Below are 27,808 nucleotides of genomic sequence, written 5' to 3' on the forward strand. Positions count from 1 at the left end.
CGCGCTAATACAATGAAAACGTCCTTTACGACTTTCAAAGTGTTTATTTATTTACTGTTAAACGTAGTGATAGGACATCTGCGAATATATTTAGCAACATATCCATAGAAAATCTAAGTTTTAATTAATTTATATATATTGATTTACTGTGTAGTAAACGTATTCAAACAAATAACAACACGTAAGCTTGAAGCTTGACTTTTATTTTGAAAGTAAAATGTTTAGCTTCCCGCCTAACATCGGATTGTTTACGTGTGTAACAACACAGGCAGCCGACGAATCAGGATATTTGTCCCACCCCTTCAGAGTTTGGTGGTCACCACGGTAACGGCCGCGTTTGACAACAGCAGTAAAAGGTGTTGAAGCGAAAATACACGAAACACGACTGCTGTATTTGAATAAATAAACGCACCGCCTGTCTGTTACATAAGTAAGTCCTGTTTTTTTAAGAGGCTTTAATAAAACTATTTATATGAAGCTTTTAAAGTTATTTCGAATTATTCATATTAATAGTCAACAGTACATGGGTCATTTGCAATTTTTAGCATTCCTAGCGTCGCACATGAGTTTGTAATTTCTCACTTTTATAGTGAATGCGTCAATGAGTCTAACAGAAAGTGACTTTATTAAATTAACTCTATTTTCCTTACATAAAAAAAGAAAAGAGAAAATAATCGCCGTGTTTCTTTCATAACCCTTCCTCTGATGATGCCTTCAGATGTCGCAGTGACTGTCCTCCGACCGTCTGTCGTCCCTCTCGTGAGGAGCAAGGGCTCATCTTTTGCCAGGATGGAGGTGGCTCTGTCTGGGCCACAGACGCTCTCAGAGCCCCTGAGGAGGAGGGCATCTCTACCTCTGAGCCAGCTGGTGGAGGCGACCCAGAGCAGAGGCAACATCCCCAATCATCTGCTGGAGTCAAGTACATATTAACCATGACCTCTGAAATCCTCGATAGAATTCATAATTGTAGTTTTCTGGAAGCAGTGATACTAAGTACTTGATTTTACAATGACAACTTAGGTTGAGATTTCTGTTTATTTATTTATGTATTTCTTGTAGAAATCTATGCTAACCTGAAAAGCAACAGCCTGATCCAAGCAGAGCCCTCTGAGCTTCACTTCAGTGGCTTTGAGCTCGGCAAGGATTATGTAAAAATCCTGGTGAGGAAAGTCCTGCTGTTTTCCTTTACTACTTTCCAAAAAGCAAATGATGTAGCTAAATCACAGGGCAGGTGTTATGTGGTTTTTGTCTCTTTATTTTGGAGTTATTGTAATAGGAATGTACTTGATAAATGTGACATGTGACACCTCATTTGAGCAGGTAGCTTAATATTAATGGTTGTGAAGACACTATATAGATATGATTGAGAAGATAGTGCTCAGATCTCCTCTGTGGATAATTACCACAGCTGTGTCAGGCAGACAATAGAGATGGTGTTGGGTCAAGGCCTCTGGTTGTTTTTGTTGAATTTTGCAGTCAGCACTAACCAGACCTCAGTTTTGGCACCCACCAGAGATGTGGAGTTGCTTTGTGTCTTATTATGCAGTCAAACACAAATGTTTTACTGTAGCTAAAATAAGACTGTTATTATAATGTGAATCATGAGTGGGGACCTACAATGAAATATATGAAGTATATGAGATTTATCATTACCAGTTTCAGTAATAGCAAGCATGTTGCGTCCAAATGAATGCAGACTGTATTTGTTTGACAGTCTGTTATATTTAAATAGGCCAAAATACGTCTAGCAGCTAAAGGATGACAAATACTCTATTTGAAACACTAGTTCAAAAAAGGCATTCTGGCTATTACTGAAGTAGCGATTAAGTGTAAATATGCCTGCAGTGCTTTTCTGTTTTCACCAACCCCCGTTTGTATTTTCCATCAAATTTCTCCCACTTATTGGATGTCACCAAGCTGCCAGCTCAGGGACAAATACAAGTTTGTGATTCATCAATAAAACTTTTTGATTTAAACGCAAACAAAGATTTCAAAGACATTTTTTGGATTTGCAAAGAAAATTTGCAAATCCAAATTTGATTTCAAAGGAAAATGTTTGAATTAATTGGATCCACAAGCAAAAACAAAACTTTAGACTACAAAAAAAATTCTGGGGTTTCTAGTTAAGCTTTTGGATTCACACACAAACATTTATGGCAAACAGAACCTTTGGATTTGTAAACAACAGATTTGCATTAATTAACATTTTTTTTAATTCAGAGACAACAATGTTTTATTTGAAAACAAAAACTTGGAAGGTTTGGTTTCTTATAAAACCAACTCATTCAAAAACATTTTGAAACATTTTGTTTGCTAATAAAGTTTTTATTTCAAAGGAAAACTTGCAAACAAAACTTTTTTGGATTCACAGACAAATACTTTTGGTTTGAAAACAAAAACATTAGATTTGATTTTGATTACGAAACAAAATATATAGCATCTAATTAAATCTTTGGATTTGAATCAACTTTTTTTCTACAAATAAAACATTTTTAAAACATCGTCAGTACTTTTGCTCTAAAGTTTCTTTTTGATTACAGACATTTTGTGCTTGATTGCATTTTAAAGAAACAGTAACTTCAAACTCAAACAGATTCAATTTGTATTTTCTTTACAAAACATTAAAATAATTTTAAGAATCCTATCGCATCATCAAGTCCTCTCATTTGGTTTCCATTAGGGTAATTTAAAGTGAATGGGGGACTGATTTTACACACTGTGAGCATGGTTGAGCACTGTAAGCACCAGGAATATGGAAATGGCTTTCTCAAGTGCACATTTTAAGTGGAATGAATGATTTTTTTTCCTCTCCTCTTCCTCTCCATCAGAAATTAATCAACATCTCATCTGAAGTTATGAATATTCATGTAATTCCCACCCAAACCAAGTACTTCCAAACAACTTATACCAAAAAGGTATTTTTTTTTTCATCATTCCAAATTGCTGACCTGAATATAAGATTATAACTCCACTTGGCCATGAGTGCAATCAGTGTTGTTTCTGATGATTCAGTCTTGTTCCATCTGTTTTCCTTCCAGTATCGACTCATCCCAGGCCTCGCCTACACGCTGAAGGTCGGATTCTGTCCTGATGAGTGGCGTTACTTCTATGACTGCATTCGAGTTCACTGTAAGGTTAGGTTCCAACAGTTTCTGTGCCATTGTGGGCACTCTGTTACTGTTTGGCAGGGAGTCAGCTGCAGTGTGCTAATGCTGTTTGTTTTGTGCTTAAATCGTTCCACCAAAGGCATTAAAGACAAGTTGATTTTTGCAGAATTTACACTGTGACTCCCTGCAGGAGCTAGCTGGTGTAACATGCATCTTATCTTACTTATGGAGTTTAGCAAACATTTAAACAAGCAGGATTTACTCTCTGCTTTAACTTATCTACCTTGATTTTTACTCTGAGAACTGTTTTCATTTTTCTCTGTGCTTCTTTCACACTTCATATCCTCTCTCTTATGTTTTCTCTTGATTTTGTTCATTCAACCTGCCTACACCCTTTCTCAGGGGGAAGATAACCTGTTAATTCCAGTTCATGCTTACCCTGTCATCGATGACCTGCACATCCCTACTCATATCGACCTACCAGCTGTAGCACTCAGACAAAGGTGTGTGTGTGTGTGTGTGCTTCATGTTAGTCTCTATGATGGACTGGTTTATTTTGACCTCACGTCTGCCTGAGGTCTTGCCTGTCTCCTTGTATTCTTCCATGCAGCCAGCCATGATTTCATTCACCCATTGATGTCAAGTCATAAAAAAATAATATCATCTCTGTCTTTCTTTCCTTGTCGCTAGTGTTTGCCATGCTATTCCTCTGAGATGTAGCTGTCCCATTGGCTTTGAGTTTCAAGTGCATATTATTCAACCCCATGAGTCCTTCTCCATCCACCCCCTCACAGGTAACCATTCACTGAATGTTTTCTGTTGTTGACTGGGTTTTTTAACAATACAAAAATCTGAATGTTCAGATTAGAACATATAAGCAGTCTAATCTATTGAACAATTACTAATGGGCTGTAAAGCACCACATCTTGGGCACAGAAGGAGCAAGTCTGCGGGACTGGCTCTCAGTGACGCAAGCTCTTGCAGGTTCTGAAAATTCTGTGTTTAGACAGTCATGCTGACTTCAGATAAAATGTTTCCCAACTTTAAAGCTCTGGCTGAGGAGTTGCAGGTAATTCAGCCTTCTGAGCCTTCAGAAGAAAATCAAGCCAGACTTGTGAAGTTATCAGTCCCAGTTTGGTCTCTCCAATGTAGAGGTCTGGGCATTCCTTGTTGCACTGTACAGCATACACCACGTTGTTAAGTTTGTGTTTTGGAGTTTTGTCTTTCGGGTGAACCAGATTCTGTCTGAGTGTGTTGCTGGGTCTGAAATGAACCGGGATGTCGTGCTTGGAGAAAACCCTCCTGAGTTTCTCTGATACACCAGCTACATAGGGGATGACAATGTTGTTGCGCCTGTCTTTCTTATCCTCCCTCGCTGGTGTCTGATCTCCTTTTCTGTGCCTCTTTGCTGACTTTATAAACGCCCAATTAGGATAACCGCATGTTTTAGGTGCTTCCTTTACATGTGTGTGTTCCTTCTTTTTCCCTTCAGGCTTAGAGGGAACATGTTCTGCCTGGTGGTGTAGGGTCCTAATTACTCCAAGTTTGTGTTCCAGAGGGTGATGGGAGTCAAAGAGGAGGTACTGGTCCGTGTGTGTGGGCTTCCGGTAAACTGTTGAGGTTGCCATTCTCTTCAATGTGCACAGCGCAGTCCAGGAAAGGCAAACAGTCGTCCTTTGTGTCTTCCCTGGTGAACTTGATGTTTTTATCCACGGCGTTAATGTGAGCAGTGAAGGATTCCACTTCTTGTGTTTTGATTTTGACCCAGGTGTCGTCTACATATCTGTACCAGTGGCTGGGTACTCTTCCTTTGAAAGAGCCAAGAGCCTTTCTTTCCACTTCCATCCATCCCATCCCATCCCGTCCTTTTCAAGGTCTTGAAGGCAACCTATAACTTTCTTTTTGTAGCTGCTTGTGGGGTCTCGCTTTAGGGCTTTGTAGGTATCATTGTCACTGAGGAGGGCGGTGATCTTTGTGTGGTAATCCGTTGTGTTTAGGACCACGGTGCACCTTCCCTTATCAGCTGGTAATATAGTGATGTTGTGGTCCTTGCTCAGGGAAGCGACGGCCTTCTTTTCTTGTATTGTGAGGTTAGACGGAGGGACTTTGGCACTGGAGAGGGTGGTTGAGACTTTCATCCTGATTTGCTCTGCTTCTGTCTGTCATAATTTATTAATCCGTATGGCGGTTTCTGTGGCTGTGATGAGGTTTTTTTACATTTATGAAAACAAATGTAAACAATAATGATAAAAACAATCAAAAATGAACACGGTTAAAGGTACTAATAAAAGTTACGGGTAACAGTATGATTATAAATCACATTAGCTAGGCTAACACTTGCAGCTTGTGTCTCAAACAAACATTGAAGATTCAAAGTTCCATAATTCTGTAGCCTAGATGAGTTCAACTAGGCGTCAGATATTCACCATTTTGATAATAATGGTAGACTTTTCAAAGAGACGTTCATACTGAAATAAATGTACAACTAGGCTGGCTTTTGTTTAATTTTTCTCCTCTTGTGGATGCAACCCATAATGTGGGTTTCTTCTGGATAATTTATCAAACATGGTTTTGTGTAAATAACATGAGAATGAACTATGTAAATATTTCTTTTGTTAGATTTTTTCTACATTGCCCTGTGAAAAGTGTCCCTAATTAATGAACAGCGGTAAATGTCTGAGTTTTACCGGGAAATAAAAGTGTAGGGAATTACAGTATCATATTTAGGCTAATAGATTAAGGATAAGCCTCAGCAGAAAAAAGCAAGTGTCCTGCACTTCCTCAAAACCTCAGCCCAACGTTGTGCATGCAGTAAGTCACTGCAGGACTTGAAAGATTTCTTCTGCTTCCACACGCTCAGAATGATCAGCATTCATGGTCTGGGAAGCTTCATAACGCAGGGTGAAAAAGCACTTGGATCTCAATCGCAGCTGAGAGAAACAAATGAGTTTCTCCTTTTGGAAATACTTTTGTGTATTTTCTCCTTTACGTTTACGCAAGAAACAGGTCCACTTCTCAACAGAGCTCAGCATTTGTAGTATAACACAACAGCATCTTTTTGGTCATTTGTTATTCTTTTATAGTAAAGTCATTACCGAAGCCTTCTTTGATCAGCCCAGTAGTCAGTCAGACACATTCATTATGTTTCAGAATGTTCATTTGAACTGATGGTAGCATGGATGGTAATGCACTGCAATCACTGTGACATTAAATAGTAGGTCAGCGCAGGTGTTACCAGTGACACAAATGAAAGCTGATTAAGTGATGTGACTGGAACTGTAGTTAGCTTACAGTATTGATTGTTTATTGAGAACTTTTAAAGTAATTTATTGTTTTCACTGCTAATTAACAACAATAATAATACATAATACAATAACCTTAATTCATAATTTCTTCCCTTATGATGGATTGTTTATTCATAAATTTTTAACTCTCAATCCTAAAAAACTACTGGACTATTATTATTATCAGTTTATTGTAAAAGCTCCCTGAAAAGCAGAGAAGACCATGTTTGTCACTATATTTGTCACCAACGAGACAATATTTGTCCTGTGTTGGCTTCATTTTATTGCATCCTTGTTGGAATCCTGCTCCTCACATTCACACACACTCTTGTATCTTTTAAGATTAGACTCAAAACGTTATTTTTTTGATAAAGCTGATAGTTAGGGCTGGATCAGGGTAACTGGAACCAATCCTTAGATGTACTGCTATGGACTCGCACTGCCTGTGGGACTTCGTGTGATGAACTGAGCATTTATTTTCCACTCACCTCCTTTGACATCCCACGTGTTTATATACCACTGCAGCACGTCACTAAATTTTAGCCATCACTCTCCCTTAGTCTGTGTTTTGTCCTGTCTCCCTATGCTCTTTTTTTCCCCCTCACCCCCCACCAGAATGCTGCCCCTCCGTGAGCCTGATTCTGCTAGAGGTTTCTTCCTGTTAAAAGGGTTATTTTCCTTCCCACTCTCATCAAGTGCTTGCTCATAGGGAGTCTTTGATTGTCGGGGTTTTGCCTTGTCATCTTGAAGTAACTAATATTGTGATTTGGAGCTATATAAAGAAATCTCGCACCTGTCCTTTTGTCCAATAGAAAAGTAATGCCCATATCCACGCTGGAGATGACGTCATTATTTTCCTCCTCCGGCACACGAACTGAAATCAGCTGATTGTAGTGCAAGTGCGTAGGAAGAGAAAATGCATGTTTGTTTGATTGTTTTTTTTTTCTTTCTATCCATCTGGTGGGCAGATAACTGAAGAACCTTTGTAACACATTACACCCTATTTGGGCTCAAGGTGGGATTAAATCAGGGATCAGCTCTGAGCTCCTTCTTGTTTGCAGTAGTGATGGACAGATTGACAGATGAGGTCAGGCAGGAGTCTTCATGAACTAAGATGTTTGCAGACAACATTCTGATCTTTAGTGAGAGAAGGGAGCAGGTGGAAGAGAACCTGGAGAGATCGAGGTATGCTCTGGAGAGAAGAGGAATGAAAGTCATTAGAAGCGAGACAGTCTAGATGTGTGGGAATGAGATGGAGACAGGTGTAACAGTGAACCTGCAGAGATCAGAGGTATAGTGAATGTAGACGAGTTTAAATATCTGGGGTCAGTCATCCAAGCAAGCGCACAAGAGAGATAAAGAAGAGAGTGCAGGCTTGGTGGAGTGGGTGGAGACACATATTGGGGGTTATTAACAGCAAGAGTAAAAGGAGAGATTTACAAGTTGGTTGTGAGACCTGCTGTGATGTATGATTTAGAGAAGGTAGCACTGAGAAAAAGGCAAGAGGGTGAACTGGAGGTGGCAGAGTTAAAGATGTTTCATGAAAGATTTTCACTGGGAGTGACCAGACTGGACAGGAAAAGAAATGAGAGCATGAGAGGGACAGCTAAGGTTGAGCGTTTTTTGGAGACACAGTTGGAGAGGCAAGGCTCAGATGGTTTGGACATGTGCGGATAGTGGACAAAAGATACTGAACATGGAACAACAAAGCAGGAGGAAAAGAGGAAGACCACAGAGAAGATCATGGACGTAGCGAAGAAGAACGCGAGGACAGGGTGAGATGGAGGCAGATGATCTGCTATGGCGAGCCCTGAGATGAAGCTGAAAGAAGAAGATTCAAATTTTAACTATTTATTCAGAAGCTATGGAAACACTTAAAAAAAAATTATTTAACTGTCCAGTGCTCTTAGCTAAAAAATCAACAAGTGCAAGTGTTAAGTTCACTTATTTTGTTTGTAAGACCTGTCTAATGTTATGTAGCTGGCTTTCTGCAGTAGAAAGCCTTAATGCAGTCACCTGTGGTTGTAAATCACTGACCTAGGTTAGCCAAACACATAGCTCCATTATTAATATTTGTTTTCTCCCTCTTCCAGGTGTGATACCAGCCAAAGGTGAGGCAAAGATAACTGTGACCTTTTGTCCACTCCAGTTTGAGACTTCTCAAATCACCTTTCAGCTGGTCATTTCACAGTTCAACACCAAGCCTTACCTGTGTACCATCACTGGGAGCTGTGCACCGCACATAGCTCTCAGGTAAAATTTCACAACTGAGTAGAAATACAGTGTTGTGTTAGAATGTTTTTACAGATGAACAGTTTGACTAATCAAAATGTCAGTTTTACTTAGCTGTTGGTGTTTTGTTCCTTTCACAGTCATGTTTTACTCTATTACTCTCAGTTGCTGTCTTACTGTCCTATCATGTGCTTTTGCTCATAACAGCTGTGATCCTCAGCCTAAGTACAACCTCAAATTCAAAAACACCGGGATCTCATTTATGCTATCAATGTACACTATGTAACAAATTGAAGTCTTTCCACCAGTGCTTTATTGTTTTCACGAGCATCCGGCATCCTGAATGATAGCTTGGTGAAGTTTGCTGTTTTATGGTAAAAAACAGTTCTCAGCTTGTGGGAGTAAGTTTACCGCTGAACCACATGGGAGTGAAAACATCCCCCAAAATATCTGGGGACAATAACTAACTGGGTTCAGAGAAAATGGGCACATGTGCAGATCAGAGGTTTTTCAGCTGATATTAATTTGGTTCCCATGAGAAAGAGGGTGCTATCCATCACACAGCAGTAGCTCCTGACTCCATCCCCTGCACTGTCTGGTGTTATCTTGGCCAAAAGTTAATAATTCATGAAAATAGCTTGGTAGCTGCTGCAGTGATATAAGGATGGATACAGCTCCCAATGGATGTTTAGCATATAAAACACTCTCCCTCTGTTTGTTGTTCCTCACGGTGGAACCAAATAAAAGATGATAGATATGCAATGGAAAGATTAAGGAATATATGCTAGAGCCAATGTTTATCCAGCTCGAACCAATGTCTGACATGTGCTTGTTACTGTGTTCTCTGCCTGACTTCTCTGACATAGAGGCTGCTCATAATACAAACAGTGACTTGAGTGATTTTGCTTCTGTGTTGCAGAACGTCATCAGTCTGATGTGATGCTTGGTAATAAATCTAGTGCTTCTTTGTGACCGAATGTTCAACTCTTGTTAACTCCTTTTTAGCCGAAGGTTGCAGAGTCAACTCAACTGTGATTTAAAGCTGTAGTTGGCTAGTTCTCTGTCTTGGACTGCATTGCTAAATTAATAGCCATTTTGAATTAACTGTTTTTAATTGTAATTATTAGGCCCTGACTCCCAGCTACCCTGACACCGTGTATTCTCTCTCTGTTCATATATCATTTGATAAATACTCAGAGTCTAGAGCCATTCCTACTCTTCTGAAATAACTATTTCTGGAACATTCGTAAAGGGATACCTTGACAGCTAGCTTCTTCTGATTGAAACCCATCTGTTTAGAAATGATCCAAACAACAACTTCAATGTTTCATCCACTACTTGGGGGCTAGGTTTGCAAAGTTTGCTTTTCTATCCACTAATTAGCCATTTTAGCAGTTTATAGATTGCTTTTAGCTAACCATTTATCCACTGTTTTAAACAGTTTCAGTTTTAGTCAATTCGTTACTATTTCAACACTTTCCCATGTTTTTTGTTTTGTTAATTATTTCAAAAAATGATATGAAAGTTTTTCACTATTTCAGCTAATTATTTCAACAATAACACCATTACTGTGTTAAACACAGCTCATTTTCTGCTTAATTTGAAATCGTTCTCTTTTACTAGGGGTGACCTTTTAGTGTGAGATTATTACAAAAATGTAAGTTGTGCTTACTTTAGCAGTGAGCTAATTAGCAAGTATTGAATCAGTTTTGGTATACTAATATATATACATTTTTTCACTTTTTTCCCTTCCATCTTTCTGTTAGTGAACTGGAAAAAAAGTTCAGTTATGAAAGTGCAGTGACTGTGAAACACAAAGGAGCCTCACCTTCTACCCTAGTGCTTCCTCGAAGTAAATCCAAATACAGGGCAAATAAGGAGGCTGACAAGTCAAAGGTATGGCCAACCGATGGTCTGACTGATTAACTCACTAAACTTTCATAATCCTGTTTAGTTATATTTCGACAGGTTAATTTCCCTGACTCAAAAGCAATGAAATATTTTAATAGTTTTTTTTTTACATAAAAATTATCTTTTCTGTAAAACTGTATCTGCAGTACCTCTGTTTTGGGAACTCTGCTGGGAAAACAGTAGCAAGTAGTAGCAAGACCCTAGCATAGACACACCAGGCATCAATAAGAGCAAATATGATAAGACAGACAGAGCTTGAATAGGAAACACATGGGTTGGAGGTGGGTTGCAAAGTGGTTTGCAGAGTTAGGATGTTTAGAAGGGCATCAGATGGGATTAAGATCAGCTGATTTTCTGGGATGGCATCTTGACTTTATGACTTTTCTTAACTAATGCTACTCTTTTTCCTGTCCTATAGGCAATCAGGGATCCAACTAATGTGAAGTTTAAATTGCCAGTAGATGTCTGTACTCCTGCAGGGGTGGCAAAGATGCTGATCAAAGACTCTAATAAACTCAGCTCTAAAGACTTGAAGCAAGGTAGATGCAACCGAGTGTTTTTACTCTTGACGCTGATATGCATGTCAACATTGTTGGCATATCAAATCAATCACCTCTGTTCAGTTTTTGTTGAATTACATGCATGCATGTCTCTTTTCTGTTTGTGCAACCTTCACTTCAGCAATGTCCTCTGGCAGCATGATAGCACGGCAAAATAAGCAGATAAAAGAAGCCCTGTTCATGAAAAAGGTTCAACAAGACATGAAGGAGGAGCAAACAAATCACCTCAAATGGTAGGTTTGATTAAATATTAAAACTCAACCAAAGTTACTGAATGTTTAATAGATGTGTTTACTTTATGCACCCCCTTTGACTCAGGCAAGTCCATCTGGGTATGGACCCCATGTCAGAGCATGCAACAAGACAGATAATGGAGGAGAGAGAGATTGCTCAGCATGAATATATGGTAAGTTATTTCAGCTCGTGTGGATGTAAAGAAACACTGTGCTCATTGATACTCATTGAAACCAGAGGGCTTGGCTAATACACATTTTCCACCAACACAGTGGAAATAACCTCTAAAAAGTTCTAAAAAGGTATCAGGGTACAGCGGCACCAGGTGTAAAGCCATCAACACTGTGTTGATGGACAAGAGGTCAAAGTCTGACACTTACATGTCCCTTTGCTAGACTAAACTGTCACAATTGGGGGGCCCCACAACAATGTGTGGGTACTATACTTTGTTATTCTGAGACATGAGAAATTTGTGGGGGGAGAAATGTAAACAAAGAGTGTTGTATTAGGCTGTTGCGTAATGTTTCCTGAGAATTATGGACATCTTGACCAACCATAAACAAAAAGTGAATCAGAAAAATGTTGAACAGAAGAAGACATAAAAGTGTAGGCCCTGAGTTGTTTGAGTTCTTTTCCTGTGTTTTCTGAGAGGTGTTGGAGATGGTGACAGTTTGCTGTGTCTGCATTCGAAAGGGAAGATTAAAAAAAAAACTTTATAAAGAATTCAGAAAGTGTATTTAATCATTCCTTATCTGACCATCTTTGATTTCTTAACTTTATATACACCGTGTAAACTGGAAAGTTCTTTATATCTACAGCCCTTACTGATAAAAGTTTGACCTTCCATTAAATGGAGTTTTAATGCATGAAAAATATTTCTTGCTGAAATAACTGATGGGAGCCCAACTCACAGGATCATAGAAGCTACTGAGTCTTTGCCCCATGGGCTTGATGATGGCGGTACATAATTCATGGGAGGCTGTAAAGCGGTGAACTACATAGTGGTGCGTATAGATTTTCAGATATCCCCATAATAAAGCCAAACTCTTTTCATCACACCAACACACCAGCATGTACATGTAATTCCTATCATACATAGTGAATATAATAACATATTGAAAGAAAAAAATACGCAGGACACAGGAGGACACAGACCTTGGGAGGATGGAAATGAGTCCTAGTTGGACAGTACTATCTTGCAGGGTAATTTTGATTCACCAAGTCCTCTCTTCTTGGTCAAGGTATTGGTTTTAGTAGAACACATTTTTTCTGTTTTCATGTAAGACCTTGGAGACATACTCAAATGTGCTGATAGCTCATCAGTGCGTTCCATATTCATACCGTTCACAGTACCTTATTCAGATGTAGAATTATTGGATCCACAGTGGGGTTTTGACCCTTTACATAAAAACCCTCTTGACTGTATGATTGATTTTTATTAAGTCGCCATGGAAATAGTGCAGAGTCAGCCAAACTAATGTCAGTTTTGAAATATGAGTCTCTCTATGTCCTCAGAAAGGTTGTTTGAATAGTTATCAGATCTCTCACAGACACTTAACAGCACTTCCTCCCCATCTCCTTTCCACCTGCACACTTTATAATGCAAATACACACACGCACACAAACACACAAAGTGTCCTCTGCCATACTCTTTCTGTTTTACAGCCTTGTATCACCACACTTTGTGATTTTATGGGAACTCTGTTGTTTTTATTATACTGCCACCTGTCATCATCTAATGTTGGCCCTCTGTGGAGTCTTGACTGGAGGCCAAAGAAATCTGTTTGTCTATTTGCTTCAGAGTTATGTAGTTTTATAGCTTTGCAACATTAATTTTTGCAACGTTATTTTTTCCTCAGCCAGGCTGTGATGGTTAAGTTTACGATTCTGAGAATTAAGCCATCAACCTTTTTTTCCTCTTTAGCCAAAGAGGTTCCAAGTTTTCCTTACAGAGGATATAGATGTTGGAATGTTTGTTTTCCAGTGGCCCTGCAACAGCTATCACTGCCACAGCTTTCCAAAAATAGATAAAATATATTTTTATTCCTTTTTATTCCAGTCAAATTGCAAATCATTTAAAGCCTTATTCACAGCTGTTCACTGAGCATCTCAGAGAGGCCAGATCTTTCACCACTGTAACAGAGTGGGTGTGATCAAATAGTGCAAAAATTAGGAATAATGTCTCAGTGCAAAGTTGTACTGAGATTGCATAGATTTTTTTTTTAATTTTGTCATCTACGCTACATAATATCATTAACCAGTATTAAATGGCTTTAATCTACACGCCTTGAGGCAGCATTATAAATAGACATGATTCTGAAGAGGAGCACCTCTGAAGAGCACTGACAGTGAACACAGTTCACAAATACAAACTCAAACTCTGCCAACTTCACTGGACTTCCCACCTCATTTAGGATGGACACAGCAGTTCTTTTGAAATTTGTTTTTCACATGCGCCAAGTTAGCTGGGTTAAGAGGACCATGCAGCATTAACCTATGCTGCCATCCACGTCGTGTCGTAGTGAATTAAGCCCCTGCTTGTTTCAGAAAAACCAAGCCAAATTTTCCACATCCGAGTTCAAAATTGGCCCGATTGCTGTCCAGAGCTTCCACTAAACATTTGGAGTTTTATGAAATACTCCAAAGAGCACAAAGGAAGTTTCCAAAACTGGACCAGTTTTTCTTTTATTTTCCAAACCACTTAAAGTGTTGCTGTGAACACAAAAGAAAACAAAAAAATTTGTGAATGATTTGCAAATGATTGCATTATGTATTTTATTTATATTTGAAATGGCATCAAATTGTTTTGGGAGGGGGGTGGATTCATACGATCTTTTACTGTACAGTAATTGACTGTTTTATAGGTGAAAAGGGGAGCTGTAGGGCAAGAAGAAACCTTTGCTGCTGGACCACCTAAAATGTTTTCAAGACGAGTGCTTTGTGAAGTAGGACAGGTATGTCGTTAACTTAGTTTTTTTCAATTCAATTCAATTCAGTTTTATTTATATAGCGCCAAATCACAACAAAAGTCGCCTCAAGGCGCTTCATAGATACAGAGAAAAACCCAACAATCATATGACCCCCTATGAGCAAGCACTTTTTTTTGCTAAGATCCCCACAAGGAGCTCACCTTAATGGGAAAAGGCGCCGGCATGGTTTTTCCTTATGGTAAATGGTAAATGGACTGGTTCTTTTATAGCGCTTTTTACTCTGAGCACTCAAACCACTTTACACAACTAATTCATTCACCCAATCACACCCATTCACTCAAGCACTTTTTCTAAACTGTTTAGTGCTTACTGTCTAACATTCACACTCACACTCCGATGAACATATCGTAGAGCAACATGGGGTTAGTATCTTGGCCAAGGATATTTAGCATGGAGACTGGTGGAGCCTGGGATCGAACCACCAACCTTCCGGTTAGTAGCTGACCTGCTCTACCTTATGTGGGTGAACTTCTGGAACTTTTTCAACACGACTCAGTAAAGTCTCAGGCAGCACAATGTGCCTCCACAGAAAATTCTGAAGCTTAAGTCGCTGAATTGAAAAACTGCTGCATGATGATCTTTAATTAATACTAAGTATATTCTGTCTTAGTGAATGTGTGGATATGCTTCTACCAAGTACCAGAAGATCTTTTATTCTTTGTACAAGAGCAGTTTCACGCACAAAAGAAAAAAAAGAATCAGTTGCTCATAGCTCATTTCCAGTTTAATCCAATCTAATATTGACTTATTAGTATTCCACTTTCTTTTGTCATTTAAATACTCCTAGCAGAGGCCTAATAAAATTAAACTTTATGCTTTTTTCATGTACACTAAATGTGCAGTTAACTGTCGAACACGAGCAAGTGAGATTTAACAATGAATGTGTTTCTAACCTGTTCCAGGCCCCTGAGGGAGTCCCGGCTTTCCAGTTTTACACCACTTTTCAGTGGGAACTGAGACGAAGAGTTCTCAGACTGTTCCAGCAGGCAGCTCACAAGGTACAGTCATCCATATACTGCAAAGTCTCTGAGGTACATGAGCAAGTACACACATCCATGAGCATTTGCTCAATGCATCGTTCACATACACATCCCTCAGGGGAGGGCTGTTACACCAGCGCCTGTCCCTTTTGTTTAGCTATGTGTAGCTCAAATGTATCTTCTTTACAGTATAGTCAGTTTTCCTGTGTGAGGTGCGTCACAGTAAAAGTAAAGAAATGTAGTATTGTCCACTCTATGACCTTGATGTTCTTCTTTAGCTACTGCTATGCTGACTTGGTGGTATGTTTTGGGTCGTCATGCTGGAAGAACAATCCAAGGGCCATCGTTCAGTTTCTGGGCCAAATCCTGACTGATGGCAACCCATTCTTTCATAATCAGTGCTTGGAGTTTGTCACAATTAGAGGGTTTTTGTTTGTCCACCTGCCTCTTGAGGATTGACCACAAGTTCTCAATCTGATTAAGGCCTGGGGAGTTTCCTTGCCCTGGACCCAACATTTCAATGTTTTGTTCCCCAAGTCTTCACTTTGACCTTATGGCATGGTGCTCCGTCATGCTGTTCTTCAACAAAATGTTCTTGGATGGTTGAAAGAAGCTGCTGTTGGAGGATGTTTTGGTGCCATTCTTTATTCATGGCTGTGTTCTTTGGCAAAATTGTGATTGAGTCCACTCTTTTGGATTAGCAGCAGCACCCCACATGAATGGTCTCAGGATGCTGTTGGCATGAGACAGGACTGATGGTAGCGCTCACCTTTTCTTCTCCGGACAATCCTTTTTCCAAATGCCCCAAACAATCGGAAAGGGGCTTCATCAGAGAAAATGACTTTACCCCGGTCCTTAGCAGTCCACTCACTGTACCTTTTGCACAATATCAGTCTGTCCCTAATATTTTTTTGGGAAAGAAGTGGCTTCTTTGCTGCCCTTCTTGAACCCTGGTCATCTTCCAAAAGTCTTCACCTCACTGTGTTTGCAGATGCACTCAAACCTGCATGCTGCCATTCTTGAGCAAGCTTCGATCCCACAACTGAATCATCTTTAGGAGACCGTTGTGGCCCTTTCTGGACTCTCTTGAGCACCCTGATGCCTTCTTCACAGCAATTGAACCTCTATCTTGATGATCCGATAAATGGTTGATGTAGCTGAAATCTTAGTAGCAACAACATCCTTGCCTGTGAAGCCCTTTTTATGCAGCGCAATGATGGCTGCACGTGTTTTCTTGCAGGTAACCATGGTTAACAGGAAGAACAATGATTTCAAGCATCACCTTCATTTTAACGATTCCAGTCTGCTATTCTAACTCAATCACCACGACATAATAATCTCCAGCCTTGTTCTCGCCAACATTTTCACCTGTGTTAACGAGAAGATTATTGAAATGATCTCAGCAGGTCCTTTTATGGCAGCGATGAAATGCAGTGGAAATGGGTTTTATGGGATTAAGTTCCTTTTCATGGCAGGGAAGGACTTTGCAATTCATCTGATCACTCTTCATAACATTCTGGAGTATATGCAAATTGCCATCATAAAAACTGAAGCAGGAAACTTTCTCAAAACCAATATTTGTGTCATTCTGAAAACCTTTGGCCACGACTGTAGGGGCTCAAATACTTATTTCACTCATTGACATTTAATTCAATTTCTGACTTTTAATGTGTTTTTTCTGGACTTTTGTTGATATTCTGTCACTCCCCATTAAAATGAAACTACCAAAATCAGGTTCATTCGTTGGAAGTGTTGATACTTACAAATTCAGCAGGGAGTCAAATAATTATCTCCTCCAATGTACCCACTGCTCCTTCTTTGTCCTCTTCCCAATGCTCCCCCTCCAGGGCTCATTATTGAATAAGAGAAAAACCAAAGGGCTTAAATGTCAAAAAATAATTAGAATTGGAGTGAACCTGAAATCTCTGTCTGACATGTCTCCTGAAATCACAAGTGTGAGTGAGAAGCTTTAGCAAAGCAGTAGCACCCTGCACCACCCTCGTCTCTCCCTTCCAGGTTGTGATTCGACGTCGCATGAACCGGAGACTGGCTTCTTTGAAGAAACTGGCAGACAGTATGAAGAACCTGCCCTTGGCACAGAAAGGTTTTCATTATCCTATGATCTCCTCATTCAGAAATAATCTCATTATCCGATGGCAGTAAGGCACGCTTTATTGAATTTATTCCTTGAGGAAAAAATGAAATGATTATGAGGCTCATAACACATATGCAAGTGTCTGGAACAGAGTTCTGAATGTGAACACTGAAAATTGCAACAAGTCTGGAGAAATTAACTTTTATTTATTCTTTTTTTACATGTCACCTCCTCACGTTTGCTTTAGCTGATAAAGAGAAGACATGCGACCTAAAAGTGTCTGCAGACAAAGTCTTTCCATCTTCATCCCCCTTTTTCTCTAATGAAGATGACCCCCTGGTGAGTACCGTGCACAACTGGTAGTGGAAAATAAAGACTTAACACAGATTTTGAACTGTTCTTGTCCAGTGTTGTGTAAATTAATGTAATCATTAGCAAAAAGTGTGTGGTAATTTATTTCGAATCAGTTTACCTTTCAACCTAACTGGGAGATGACACCCAAAAGACAAGAAACCACTGACAAGTGGGCACTAGCTAGTGTCCTGCACTCGAAACAATTTTCATCCATTATTTCCTGTGAAAGACGTCCTTGATCAAACCGTGGAAATCAATGAGGACGCTCACTTTCCCGTACTTTGATTAAATCTTTCATTTCCTACATGCCCCACAGAGAGAGAGAGAGAGATGGGGTAGCCTCTGTGTTCACTGGAACAAATAATGCCATTTGGTCTCCTTCATATTTCTAGGCTAACATTAATTTGCCTGAACTACCGGTGGATACTCTTGATGTGACTGTGACATCGCACATTCCTTTCTTCAAGCTACAGGTAGTTATTTACATCATACACAGCACTTTCAGATCAACAAATTTCACCCAGCAGCAGTGTTGATAAGGAGTAACATAACCATAAACCAGTATAGACCGTATATATAGATTAAACTGGAGCTCTTTCTAACCTTTCTAGCTTTTGAACAAATGTGTTTGGTGACCCTGTGGAGGGCTCAGACACCTAATTTTCACCTTCACCACCGTCAGCGATGCCAAATGCCTCATACAAAGTGTCAAATTACTATTAGTCAAGTCAAGTCAAGTCAACTTTATTTGTCAATTCTGCCACATGTACAGGACATACAGAGAATAGAAATTTCGTTACTCTCAAACCTCTCTATTAATACTGTCATGTATGAGAGCATTTGCCTGTAAAACAGTGCTTTACTTTTCAAACTGGGATATATTTTTCTGAATACTCCTAGAATTATGAATGTAAAATTTTGACCTATAATTATTTTTATTGTTGTTGTACTATTTTATAGTGAAGCGAACATGTAAAGTGCATAAAGTGCAAAAGTCTTATTTGTTCGCTAGAAAGATGGGAAATAAGTGCAACAATTTATTGAAACACGCAAACATAAATTAAAATGTAAATACATGTAATATGAACACCTGTTGTCTTCAGCAAAGTCTGAGCTTTCTAAGGAAATTTCTTCAAGTGTTAACAAGCAAACCAAAAACATTGCTCTGAAAATGGTCGGGTACAGGGACTGTACTGAAAACAAGTGAAAAAGCAGCCAGTTTCCAAAGAAAAATTCAGAAAGAGCTTCAAAAAGCCCAAAGAACTATTGATCAAGACCACTTAATAAAAGACAAGTGCTCACCTAGAGTAGCTTGTACCACGCTTCAAAATAATGCACTTCCTCTGACACAGGTGACGAGTACTGTTAACACAAAATGTGACAGTGTAAAAAACTACATTTTATGTTATCTGGGTCATATTCTGCTTACCTTATAAAAAATCTCATCCTTTGAGTGTTTGACTTTTGAAGCTAGAGTGGATTAACAACCACTGTAGCATCATAAAAATTAAAATTAATCGACCTAGGTAGTGATAGAAGTATGATTTCCAGCGGAAACCATATTTTGGAGCAAATTTTACAACTGTTTTGTCTCAATAACCGCTGAGATTAGAGTTCATTGACAAAATGCTTCATTAACTAGGATGGCTACAGAGAGACAGCGCCTCTAAATGGATTGTGATGGTAATAATGGGGTCATAGGGACTCCTTGTCCTTGTTGATGTTATGTTGTAACCATGCTTTCTGTTGATATTATGCAGGTCCCTCTGCACTATAAGCTTATGGGCTACCAGGCTGTGTCAGCTTGGGAGGCATTTAACTCTTATATTCCCATGACTTTGGCTAGGCCACTGCGTACTGGAGCTCCGGTAACTAAGCACCACATGTTTATTTATAATATATCAGCTATGTATTTATCCACTTATTTGCTTTAAAAATTCTCCTTTTTTTAGGACAAGCTGGAACCCAACAGAGCTCATTTTCCCATGACAGAGGACACCACAGCAGGAGAGCAGCATGATGAACAAGACAAAGATGCAGAAACAAAGGATGATTCCAGTCTCTCTTTCTGCGCCCCTGAAAATCTGCTCAGACCTTTTCCAGCAAACCCACTGAGAATCTTTGTAAGGCAGTATTAATCAGGTGCAAAATAGAGGTGCTTTTCTATTTATGATGAATGTTATTATTATTATGTTTCAGAACCCAGCTCCGGGACTTCAGACCTTTAAAACACCCCCTAAATATTTGGAGAGTGATTTGGAGTTTCATCTCTGCCCTCTGCCCAGGTAAGTTATTCTCACCTTTATGATCAATTTATTTCTACGAAACGTCAAACAGCTCATTCTGCTTTCAGGTATACGGTCCCTGAGAGCACATTGTGTGGCATAAGGACCCAAACGCCACACACTCAGAAGAAGTTTCTCAAATGCAAGGTAATTTCCCCCTCATTGTGCAGTTCACGAGTTTCTTTCAGATAATTTTTGTGTCCCATATAGAACATGTCTTCGGAGATTTTTGGTAAAGCATGTTAAATAAACTTGTTCTTACATATTGAGCTTTATACACCATGTCTCATTCACAAACCACTATTTTCTATGTCTAAGTAGAAAAGTATCTTGCCCAAAGATATGTTTGCATGCAGAATGGAGCAGCTAGGGCTCAAACCACCAACCTTCCAATTAGTAGATGCACTGCTTTCCCTACTGAGCCATAGCCATCCCACAAAACATAGAAAGTGCTTTTCACTTGTAGTTGATCTATCAAAAAACGGCTCCCGTTTTCTGTCTGAAAATTGACATGTCCAGTGTAGCTCAGTGTGATCCCACCAAATCAGCTGATGACTCAGCTCTTACCCTTCCTTCTACTCATCCAAGTGGAGGATTTTACGTAGGCAACACTGTTTAAGCTGCTGTAGCCATGAGCAACAGTTGCTGTAAATCTGCAAGCCACTTTGCAACCCATCTACATCGCAGCTCCTACTGTCACGCTGGATCTGACCTAATCAATATCATATCTGCTGTCAGTGATGCCTGATCTGCTGTGTACTGGGCCTGGCTCCTGCTCTCTCCACCTCTGGCTTTACACATATGCACACTGAAGGGCGGACAGGTCCCAGCACAGAGCCATGCCACCAAAAATAAATTACTGCAAATGGGAAAATCAATCATCTTCTGACTATAGTGGTCCTGACCGAAATGTTTCTTTTTTTCATGATTTATAACAGGAAGTGATCCCTGGGGTTATGAAGTGGAAAAATTTGGATTCTATCACCTTGAAAAGTCTTTCAAACCAGGCCGCACTCACCAGTGACTGTGCTCCACGCAGGTTGGTCAGAAATATTTTGTCCTCTTTGCTTTACAACGTGAGCTGTGTGTTGAGAAGAGTTCAATCTGGCCGCTGACACGAGTGAATCAAAACCTGCAGATGAACTTTTCCACTACATCACTGTTTATGAGATGTGTCGGGTCACATTTTTCTTCTTATCTGCTAAACTAGGCGGCAAAAAATGACTTCATACCAAGAGCAGATACCCAAAAGTTAAAGAGAAGGTTCTCATGTTCTCAATAAGAGTGTCCAACTAGAACAGTGTCGGTTCATAAGTTTGTTTATGGTACTTGTTTACAGAGGAGAAAGTGGCTCTTGTCCATTTCCTATGTGAAAGAATTTGAACTTTTGACCCACTCGCTGCCAGACCACTTGAAAGACAGCGTTTTCACAAACTACATCAATATATTTTTAAAAAAGACAAGTTACATAAGCCACAGACTCATATTGGTAGTTAATAGTTACCTACTCGGATATAATCCTCTTTCTGCAGTTTGGGATTCACTCTATCATCTCAGTATTCCAGAAACACGACTTCTCACTATCTTCCAAAATAAATATGTCATGTCACATCCACACTGCTTCCAGCTCCTGCCAGGATGCAGGATGTCAAACTCTCCACTTGTAATCGAGATAGCGGAGTTCCTTTTACACGCAAAGAGTTGGAGAAGATGGTTGTACAGTATGTAGGTATTGAAGCACTTATGATTTTGGAGTTAAAATGCTGGGCGCCATTTCCAGCTTTATAAAACAAAGTGCTGTTATTTTAAAACTGTCCATTTAACCAGATAGTTGAGAATAGTGTTTTGATCAAATCAGAGGTTCTAAACGCTGGTGGGGAGAAAAGCCCCACTCAAATCTTCTTTTTCACTTAGCTCTAGTGTAAATAGCCAGATTTAGGGGTTTTTACAGCTGCGGTTATCCATTATTTTTACTTATTTTGAGGTAAAATCTGAGTGTCTATCTGTAAAGATAGAAAGCTTCTTCTGATTCTAAATGTTTTCTCCTTTGCTATGTATATCTGTGTGCGCATGGAATCTAGGTCATACAGTATGGAGGCTTCCCTCACGCTGCAAAATAATGATTTATTCAATCCTCAGTCTAAATGGGCAGTGAATAAATGATGATATTTTTCATGTAGTGTATTAGTGAACACAGCATTGGGCTGTCCTGTTCTATTTGTGGTGGGCTGTGTGCTTCTGTCTGCGCCCTGTCATAACTGATACCAATCAGGTGTGCAAAACACTCTGTGTGTCTGACCTTTCTCAAGCCTATACCGCCATGTGCATTGTAATTTGTCTAGCATGAGAGAGTTTCTTGTTTAAAACCAATTTAAGTACCAAAGTGAACATTGGAAAGCTAATGAAGCAGCACTCCTCAAGAGATCTGAAGTCTTCTCAAGTCTTTGTTTGACAAGATGCCTGCATAATCTGGGCAACCACAGTTCACGTGGTGCATTTGGGAATGTGTGGGTTTGAATCTCTGCTGCAACTCTGTCTTTTTACCTTTCTGCCTGCTATCCTTTTTTTTCCCTCACATGCCTTGTGCTGCGCAATTAGAGCCAAAGGAAAATATTCACTTCATACTTGTCAGTACCTACCTACCTGAAAAGTGTAGATATATAATTGTCTGTGAAGGTTCTCAGTCATCCAGGTCATCGTAGTCAAAGGAGCTTGCAAAGAAAAGCGTCTGGACTTCTTTAAGTTGCTTGAAGACGTTTCACCTCTCATCCAAGAAGCTTCTTCAGTTCTAAGGTCAAATGGTGGAGAGTCCCAGATATAAACCTAGTGGGAGTATCCCCCCACAGAGGGACAAAAGGACCCCCTGATGATCCTCTAATCGCCTGAGCCAAGGTGTGAAACTGGGTGTGGGTCCCAATCAGCCAGAGTTTCGGGTGAGTTCATTGTGAAACCTGGCCCCACCTTATCATGCGAATTCCTGAGGTCAGATGGCCCAGGATGTGAGTGGGCGTTAAGGCGTCTGGGAAGGGATCTCAAAACTGGATTATAGATGGCAGACAGTTGGTGTCGTAAACCCCCGCCTCTGTTCAAAGATGGTCGCTCACAGTGGACATAGATGGCTTCTTTCACTCCTCTTTCAAACCATCTGTCCTTTCTGTCCAAAATGTGAACATTGGCATCCTCGAAAGAGTGTCCTTTATCCTTAAGATGCAGATGGACTGCTGAGTCTTGTCCTGTGGAGGTGGCTCTTCTGTGTTGTGCCATGCGCTTGTGAAGTGGCTGTTTGGTCTCTCCAATGTAGAGGTCTGGGCATTCCTCGCTGCACTGTACAGCATACACCACATTGTTAAGTCTGTGTTTTGGCGTTTTGTCTTTCGGGTGAACCAGTTTCAATAATGCATGAGAGTAACTACCTCTTACAAAGTGTAGTATTAAGTATTTATACAGAGTAAGTGCCAGGTTAACACACATTACAGTTAGCTAATTATCCTACGCTCGATAATGTTAACATATGTAACATGAACAGTAATAGGAACACAAAAAATGCAGATACAGTCCACAACTACTGGGTGTAAATATGTAGTACTAATCATATATTTATATGCATTCAGTACTAGATGTAACACATTTTACATCTAGCTAAAAAGGCTATCTAACTAGCCTTGGCTTGCTAATCTTTAACCAAAATCTTATTTCACAAAAACATAAATGCAACCCAGGCCAGGTCACAGAGTCTTTATTTGTACATCCTTTGCCCCATCATTACAAAGTTGCTCTTTAATATTTTTAAGGAATCCCTGGTTATTCTGTGGTATCACTAACATTTGGCTTATCAGTGTTCTTTTTTTTTTGCCCCTAAGTGGTTTCAGCTTTCACTAAGGAGCACCTTTATCAAACATGTTTGAACTGAGATATGAAACCACCTTAAGCACTCCTTTCATCTCAGTGAGACTGAGGAGCTATCTGAAAATTATCTCAATTCATCTGATGCACGGTGGTCCAGCTCTTCAGGGGAAAAAGCGCTGTATGTGTGTGTTTCCTGTATAGATCTGTCAACTACAACACAGAGATACTTCCACTCACCGCAGCTTCTCCTCTCGCCAACCTCCCTGATGATGATGTGGCCCCGCTAATGGACACACTGTAAGTAGATGAGGAACTATATTGATCTTTGTGCTGGGAGCTTCTTTTTTTATGGGTCTCATGGGAAAGTGCTCCTTTGATTATTTCACTGTGTGTGTGTAACCTCATGCAGGTGTGAAGGCTCAGGAGTCCAACTGACACCCGAGATGATCAGAGCAGAATTCTTGTGTGGAGAAGTTCTCGTCTCCATTAGCAACCTCGACGCAGGAAAGACAACCGTGTAAGTGTAGGGATCGTGAGCGTGCAGCAAAGCTAAAAGATTACTCATACATACAGTCTGGAAGAGATTCAAGAGATAGTTTATGGCATGATGAATGGATGTTTACATGAAGGAAGCCCTTCACAAGCAATAAAAGGGATGAATGCTCCTTTGCACACACATAGATATTTTGGAAAAGACAAAACACATGTTTAGTTTGAAGAGGGGAAGTTGTCAGGATATACCAACCATTAAGTTAATAGATTGAATCAGTTCGTGTACCTAAAGTTTGTTCCAGCAAAAGCTTCCTGGGAGCTGGGAGTTTTTTTTAAGTGTTGTCATAGCGACGAAACTGATCTTTAATCTATTCAGCTTATAATCACATTAGATGTAATATATTGTAGCAAATATGTTCTTATATCACTGGTCTATGCTGATAGCGCCATTTCTCAAAATTTAATTTAGAGGCCAAAAAATATTTGTTTAGGTTTTCAGGATTTTATGAAAAACATAAACACATTAAATAAAATAAAATATATATATATTTTAAATAGTGATGATTAATGAGGTAATAATGATACTGTTAATACTACTGAGTAGGGCCCAACTAATATAGGAATAGGATTAGCCCAGTAGCGATACTGATATTTGATTATATGAGAATAGCAAATATAAACAAAAGCCAACCTACTAGTGAACAGCTTTTTTTTTTTTTAATCATACAATTAAAATGAATGGTAATGCTTGAGTTGTTTAAACATTACAATATTAAACATTTTAACACCTGTAGATGGAAAAAAATCGTATTTTGGAAACTTATTAGCATATGCTAGAAATCATATGGGTTTTCTTTTTTGGGTTTCACCAGTTGTAAAAGAAATTTAACAATTTGCTCAGTACCATTTGCCTCAGTCTTATAATGGATTTATTCGTGCTATCTCTCCTTTTGTTAATCTTTTTACAGATTTACTCAGTGCAAAATTGATGTGACATAATTGATAACTATTCACATTTTAAAAAGGCAGCTGATATGTTTTTGTTTTTTAAGCTTTAATTTAGTTTTTATCATTTCTCATCATTTTTAAGGTTTTTTCTAAATTGTCGTTGAGAAATTAGGAACGATACGTGTTGTACTCGCTACTACAGCTGCTCTTCTTCCATCTGTAAAGTTAAATTGTTCTGTCCCAGGCACCAGAGGCAGCATCACATTGAGGCGACCTACAGGTCTGAGTTTAACCAGATGGGAAAAAGAGTGATGACTAGACTGAAGCAACTTGGAGTCACTGACAGAACTTCTCATTTACCTGAAGAAGACCGTGAAAAGCCGAAGCCTGTGCACACACATCCTATACACTCACATGAGTAAACACCACTGCAAGACTACAGATAAGCATTATACCCATCCTACTCACTCATACAACACTCTCCTTTGTTGGCCCTGACATGTCTTTGAAATAAAACCTGGTTACTTTCCCACCCACTCATAAGCCTCCTTTCTACCCACTCAAAATTACCAGTGAGCTCCCCTACTGTGCTTTTACAAAGCCTGAAAATTTGTTATCCCTCCACCTACTCAGATTCATATATAAGCATGGCTGCATTTTACACACCATTACCTACATTAAATGAAATATGATCGTTCTGCATTTTATATTTGAATTCTTTTGTAAAAGTTTATTACAATTAAATCTTATTATGTTATCCACCAACATATAATGCTTGATGTTTGACCACTGACTCTGACTCTGTGTATTTTCCATGTTCCTGCTGTAACATGACATTTAGATTGAGCCTGCACTGATTAGAGTCAGCTATTTGTCTGATGTGTAGCTACCTGAAGAAGAGATATTATTTCTGTATTTATTAGGAACATCAGTTCAACATTTATATTTTTGTGGCTCTTAAAGAATAGATGCTTAGGTCAGTAATTAGTTACCAAAACAGCTGACTGGCTGTGAACTCACTGGGTTGGAGTCCAGTTCATACGTGTTCTCCGACCCCTAGAGGGAGCTCCAACTCTATGAGTGTTATAAGGGTCTCCACATTTATTTGTCCTTCAGTGAGTATGCTCGCTTGTAATGACTCTGCTGTAGAGAAATACAGTAGAAGTGCAGTATATGAACTTGTTTTACAGACATGCAAAAAAAGGGTCAGATTTTTTTGACATGGGGTTAGGTGCAGTGTACTAAAGCCCTTAGCCATGATCCTTCACTGTCAGAATGCATTGAGGTGACAGTGAAGCGTGGTCCTGATTTCGCCTCAGCTTAAAAAGGAGAATTCGACTCAGAGATTAAGTGAATTATTATCACTCGTGTTATTATAGTCCTATTTCACTCTATAGCTTAAACCGAGATATGAGCCGTCTGCCTCAAAAGAAGCCTATAGCCACAGATTAAATGCATGTCTGTCTCAAATGAAATATGTAATAGACAGCATAATAATAGTAACAGGCATCATGATGTGTGTGTCTGCGAGTAGGAAATAAGGAGTTGCAGTACACCAACATATTACAGTTTGTATCAATTTTTCACCCAGCAGTCTGCATCTACCAATTCCACAGAAAACACATCTACCACAGTGCCTTTTATGGCTCACGTTACACTAAAGCTTTCACCCCGTGAATACAGGTGCTTTTATTCGTGTCTCCATTCCAATTGAAAAATGGGACAAAACACTCAAAGACTCAACAGTGAAAATGGGAACTCTAGCTTCAGCAAGCTCAATTTGTGCAGCACCCCGTCGTAAGAAAACAGCTTCACCCCATTGACACGCTGGTCACGATGACCCGATCATCCCCTACAATCTCCCAAAGAGGACAGAATCAAAGCAAGAGGTCCTTTCGGGGGTAGAATCTCCCTCTCTCTGTAACTCCATCAATCACAGTTTACAACCTGCAGCAACAGCCTTGTTCTCTGGTTTCTAGAACATTCCCCTTCATTTGTGCATACTTGTAGCTGCTCTTCTTGTGGAGGCGTTTCACCTGACATGTTTCACTGAGTAATTTGCCAACACTTAGGTGAGAAATTGTGCTGGGTTTTTGCCTCAGAGTAGTGGCTCCTCAGAGGTACAACATTCTCCCTCAAATTCTTTGACAGGGCAACCGCAGCAGCTTCTGTGAAAAGCTGAACAGTCCTTGTCTGTTGCTTGGAATGGCTTCGAGGACCTGAGCTGTGCAATATTTATTTTACCTCATACTGTAGTGTGCAAAAGAATCTCGAGTCACACCTCATTTCTTTGTATTTTTCTTGGAAAAGACAACATGGGTCGTTTATTGAAATGTGTGCAAAGTCACGGAAGTAGTGTTCTTCTTTCAGCTGCTCTCACAGCAGGTCATGCGCCTCCATCTTCCTCCTTAACTACATCCATGAACCTCCACCAAGAGCCTCCTCTTTCCCTCCTGCCTGGAAGCTCCATATTCAACATCCTTTTTTCAG

General features: G+C 39.6%; 1 protein-coding gene across 2 annotated transcripts; it reads left to right on the forward strand.

Moving 5' to 3' along the window:
• Positions 1-323: 323 nt before the first annotated feature.
• Positions 324-26,074, forward strand: cfap221 (cilia and flagella associated protein 221). 2 transcript variants are annotated; one of them, XM_026160063.1, is made up of 25 exons: positions 324-430; positions 719-919; positions 1,060-1,160; positions 2,829-2,915; positions 3,039-3,134; positions 3,510-3,610; positions 3,798-3,901; positions 8,485-8,644; positions 10,390-10,519; positions 10,953-11,073; positions 11,216-11,327; positions 11,413-11,500; positions 14,193-14,282; positions 15,221-15,316; positions 17,315-17,402; positions 17,641-17,732; positions 18,140-18,220; positions 19,508-19,615; positions 19,700-19,870; positions 19,947-20,032; positions 20,101-20,179; positions 20,971-21,071; positions 24,080-24,175; positions 24,288-24,395; positions 25,563-26,074. In XM_026160063.1, exons 2-25 carry the CDS (start codon positions 790-792, stop codon positions 25,738-25,740), a joined length of 2,604 nt encoding a protein of 867 aa, XP_026015848.1. In that variant the 5' UTR covers positions 324-430; positions 719-789; the 3' UTR covers positions 25,741-26,074. The 2 variants fall into 2 exon arrangements, with proteins under 2 accessions (XP_026015848.1, XP_026015849.1); XM_026160064.1 differs by lacking the exon at positions 14,193-14,282.
• Positions 26,075-27,808: the final 1,734 nt, after the last annotated feature.

This window comes from Astatotilapia calliptera, chromosome 23 (genome assembly GCF_900246225.1).
Source record: "Astatotilapia calliptera chromosome 23, fAstCal1.2, whole genome shotgun sequence".
In the NCBI taxonomy this organism is placed as follows: domain Eukaryota; kingdom Metazoa; phylum Chordata; class Actinopteri; order Cichliformes; family Cichlidae; genus Astatotilapia; species Astatotilapia calliptera.

Excerpts from the sequence above, each read along its gene's own strand:
- cfap221 (XM_026160063.1), top strand. The coding sequence starts at position 790 with ATGGAGGTGGCTCTGTCTGGGCCACAGACGCTCTCAGAGCCCCTGAGG. Across the intron at positions 920-1,059 it reads CAATCATCTGCTGGAGTCAA|AAATCTATGCTAACCTGAAA; the intron begins GTACATATTAAC and ends TATTTCTTGTAG. Across the intron at positions 3,902-8,484 it reads CTCCATCCACCCCCTCACAG|GTGTGATACCAGCCAAAGGT; the intron begins GTAACCATTCAC and ends TCCCTCTTCCAG.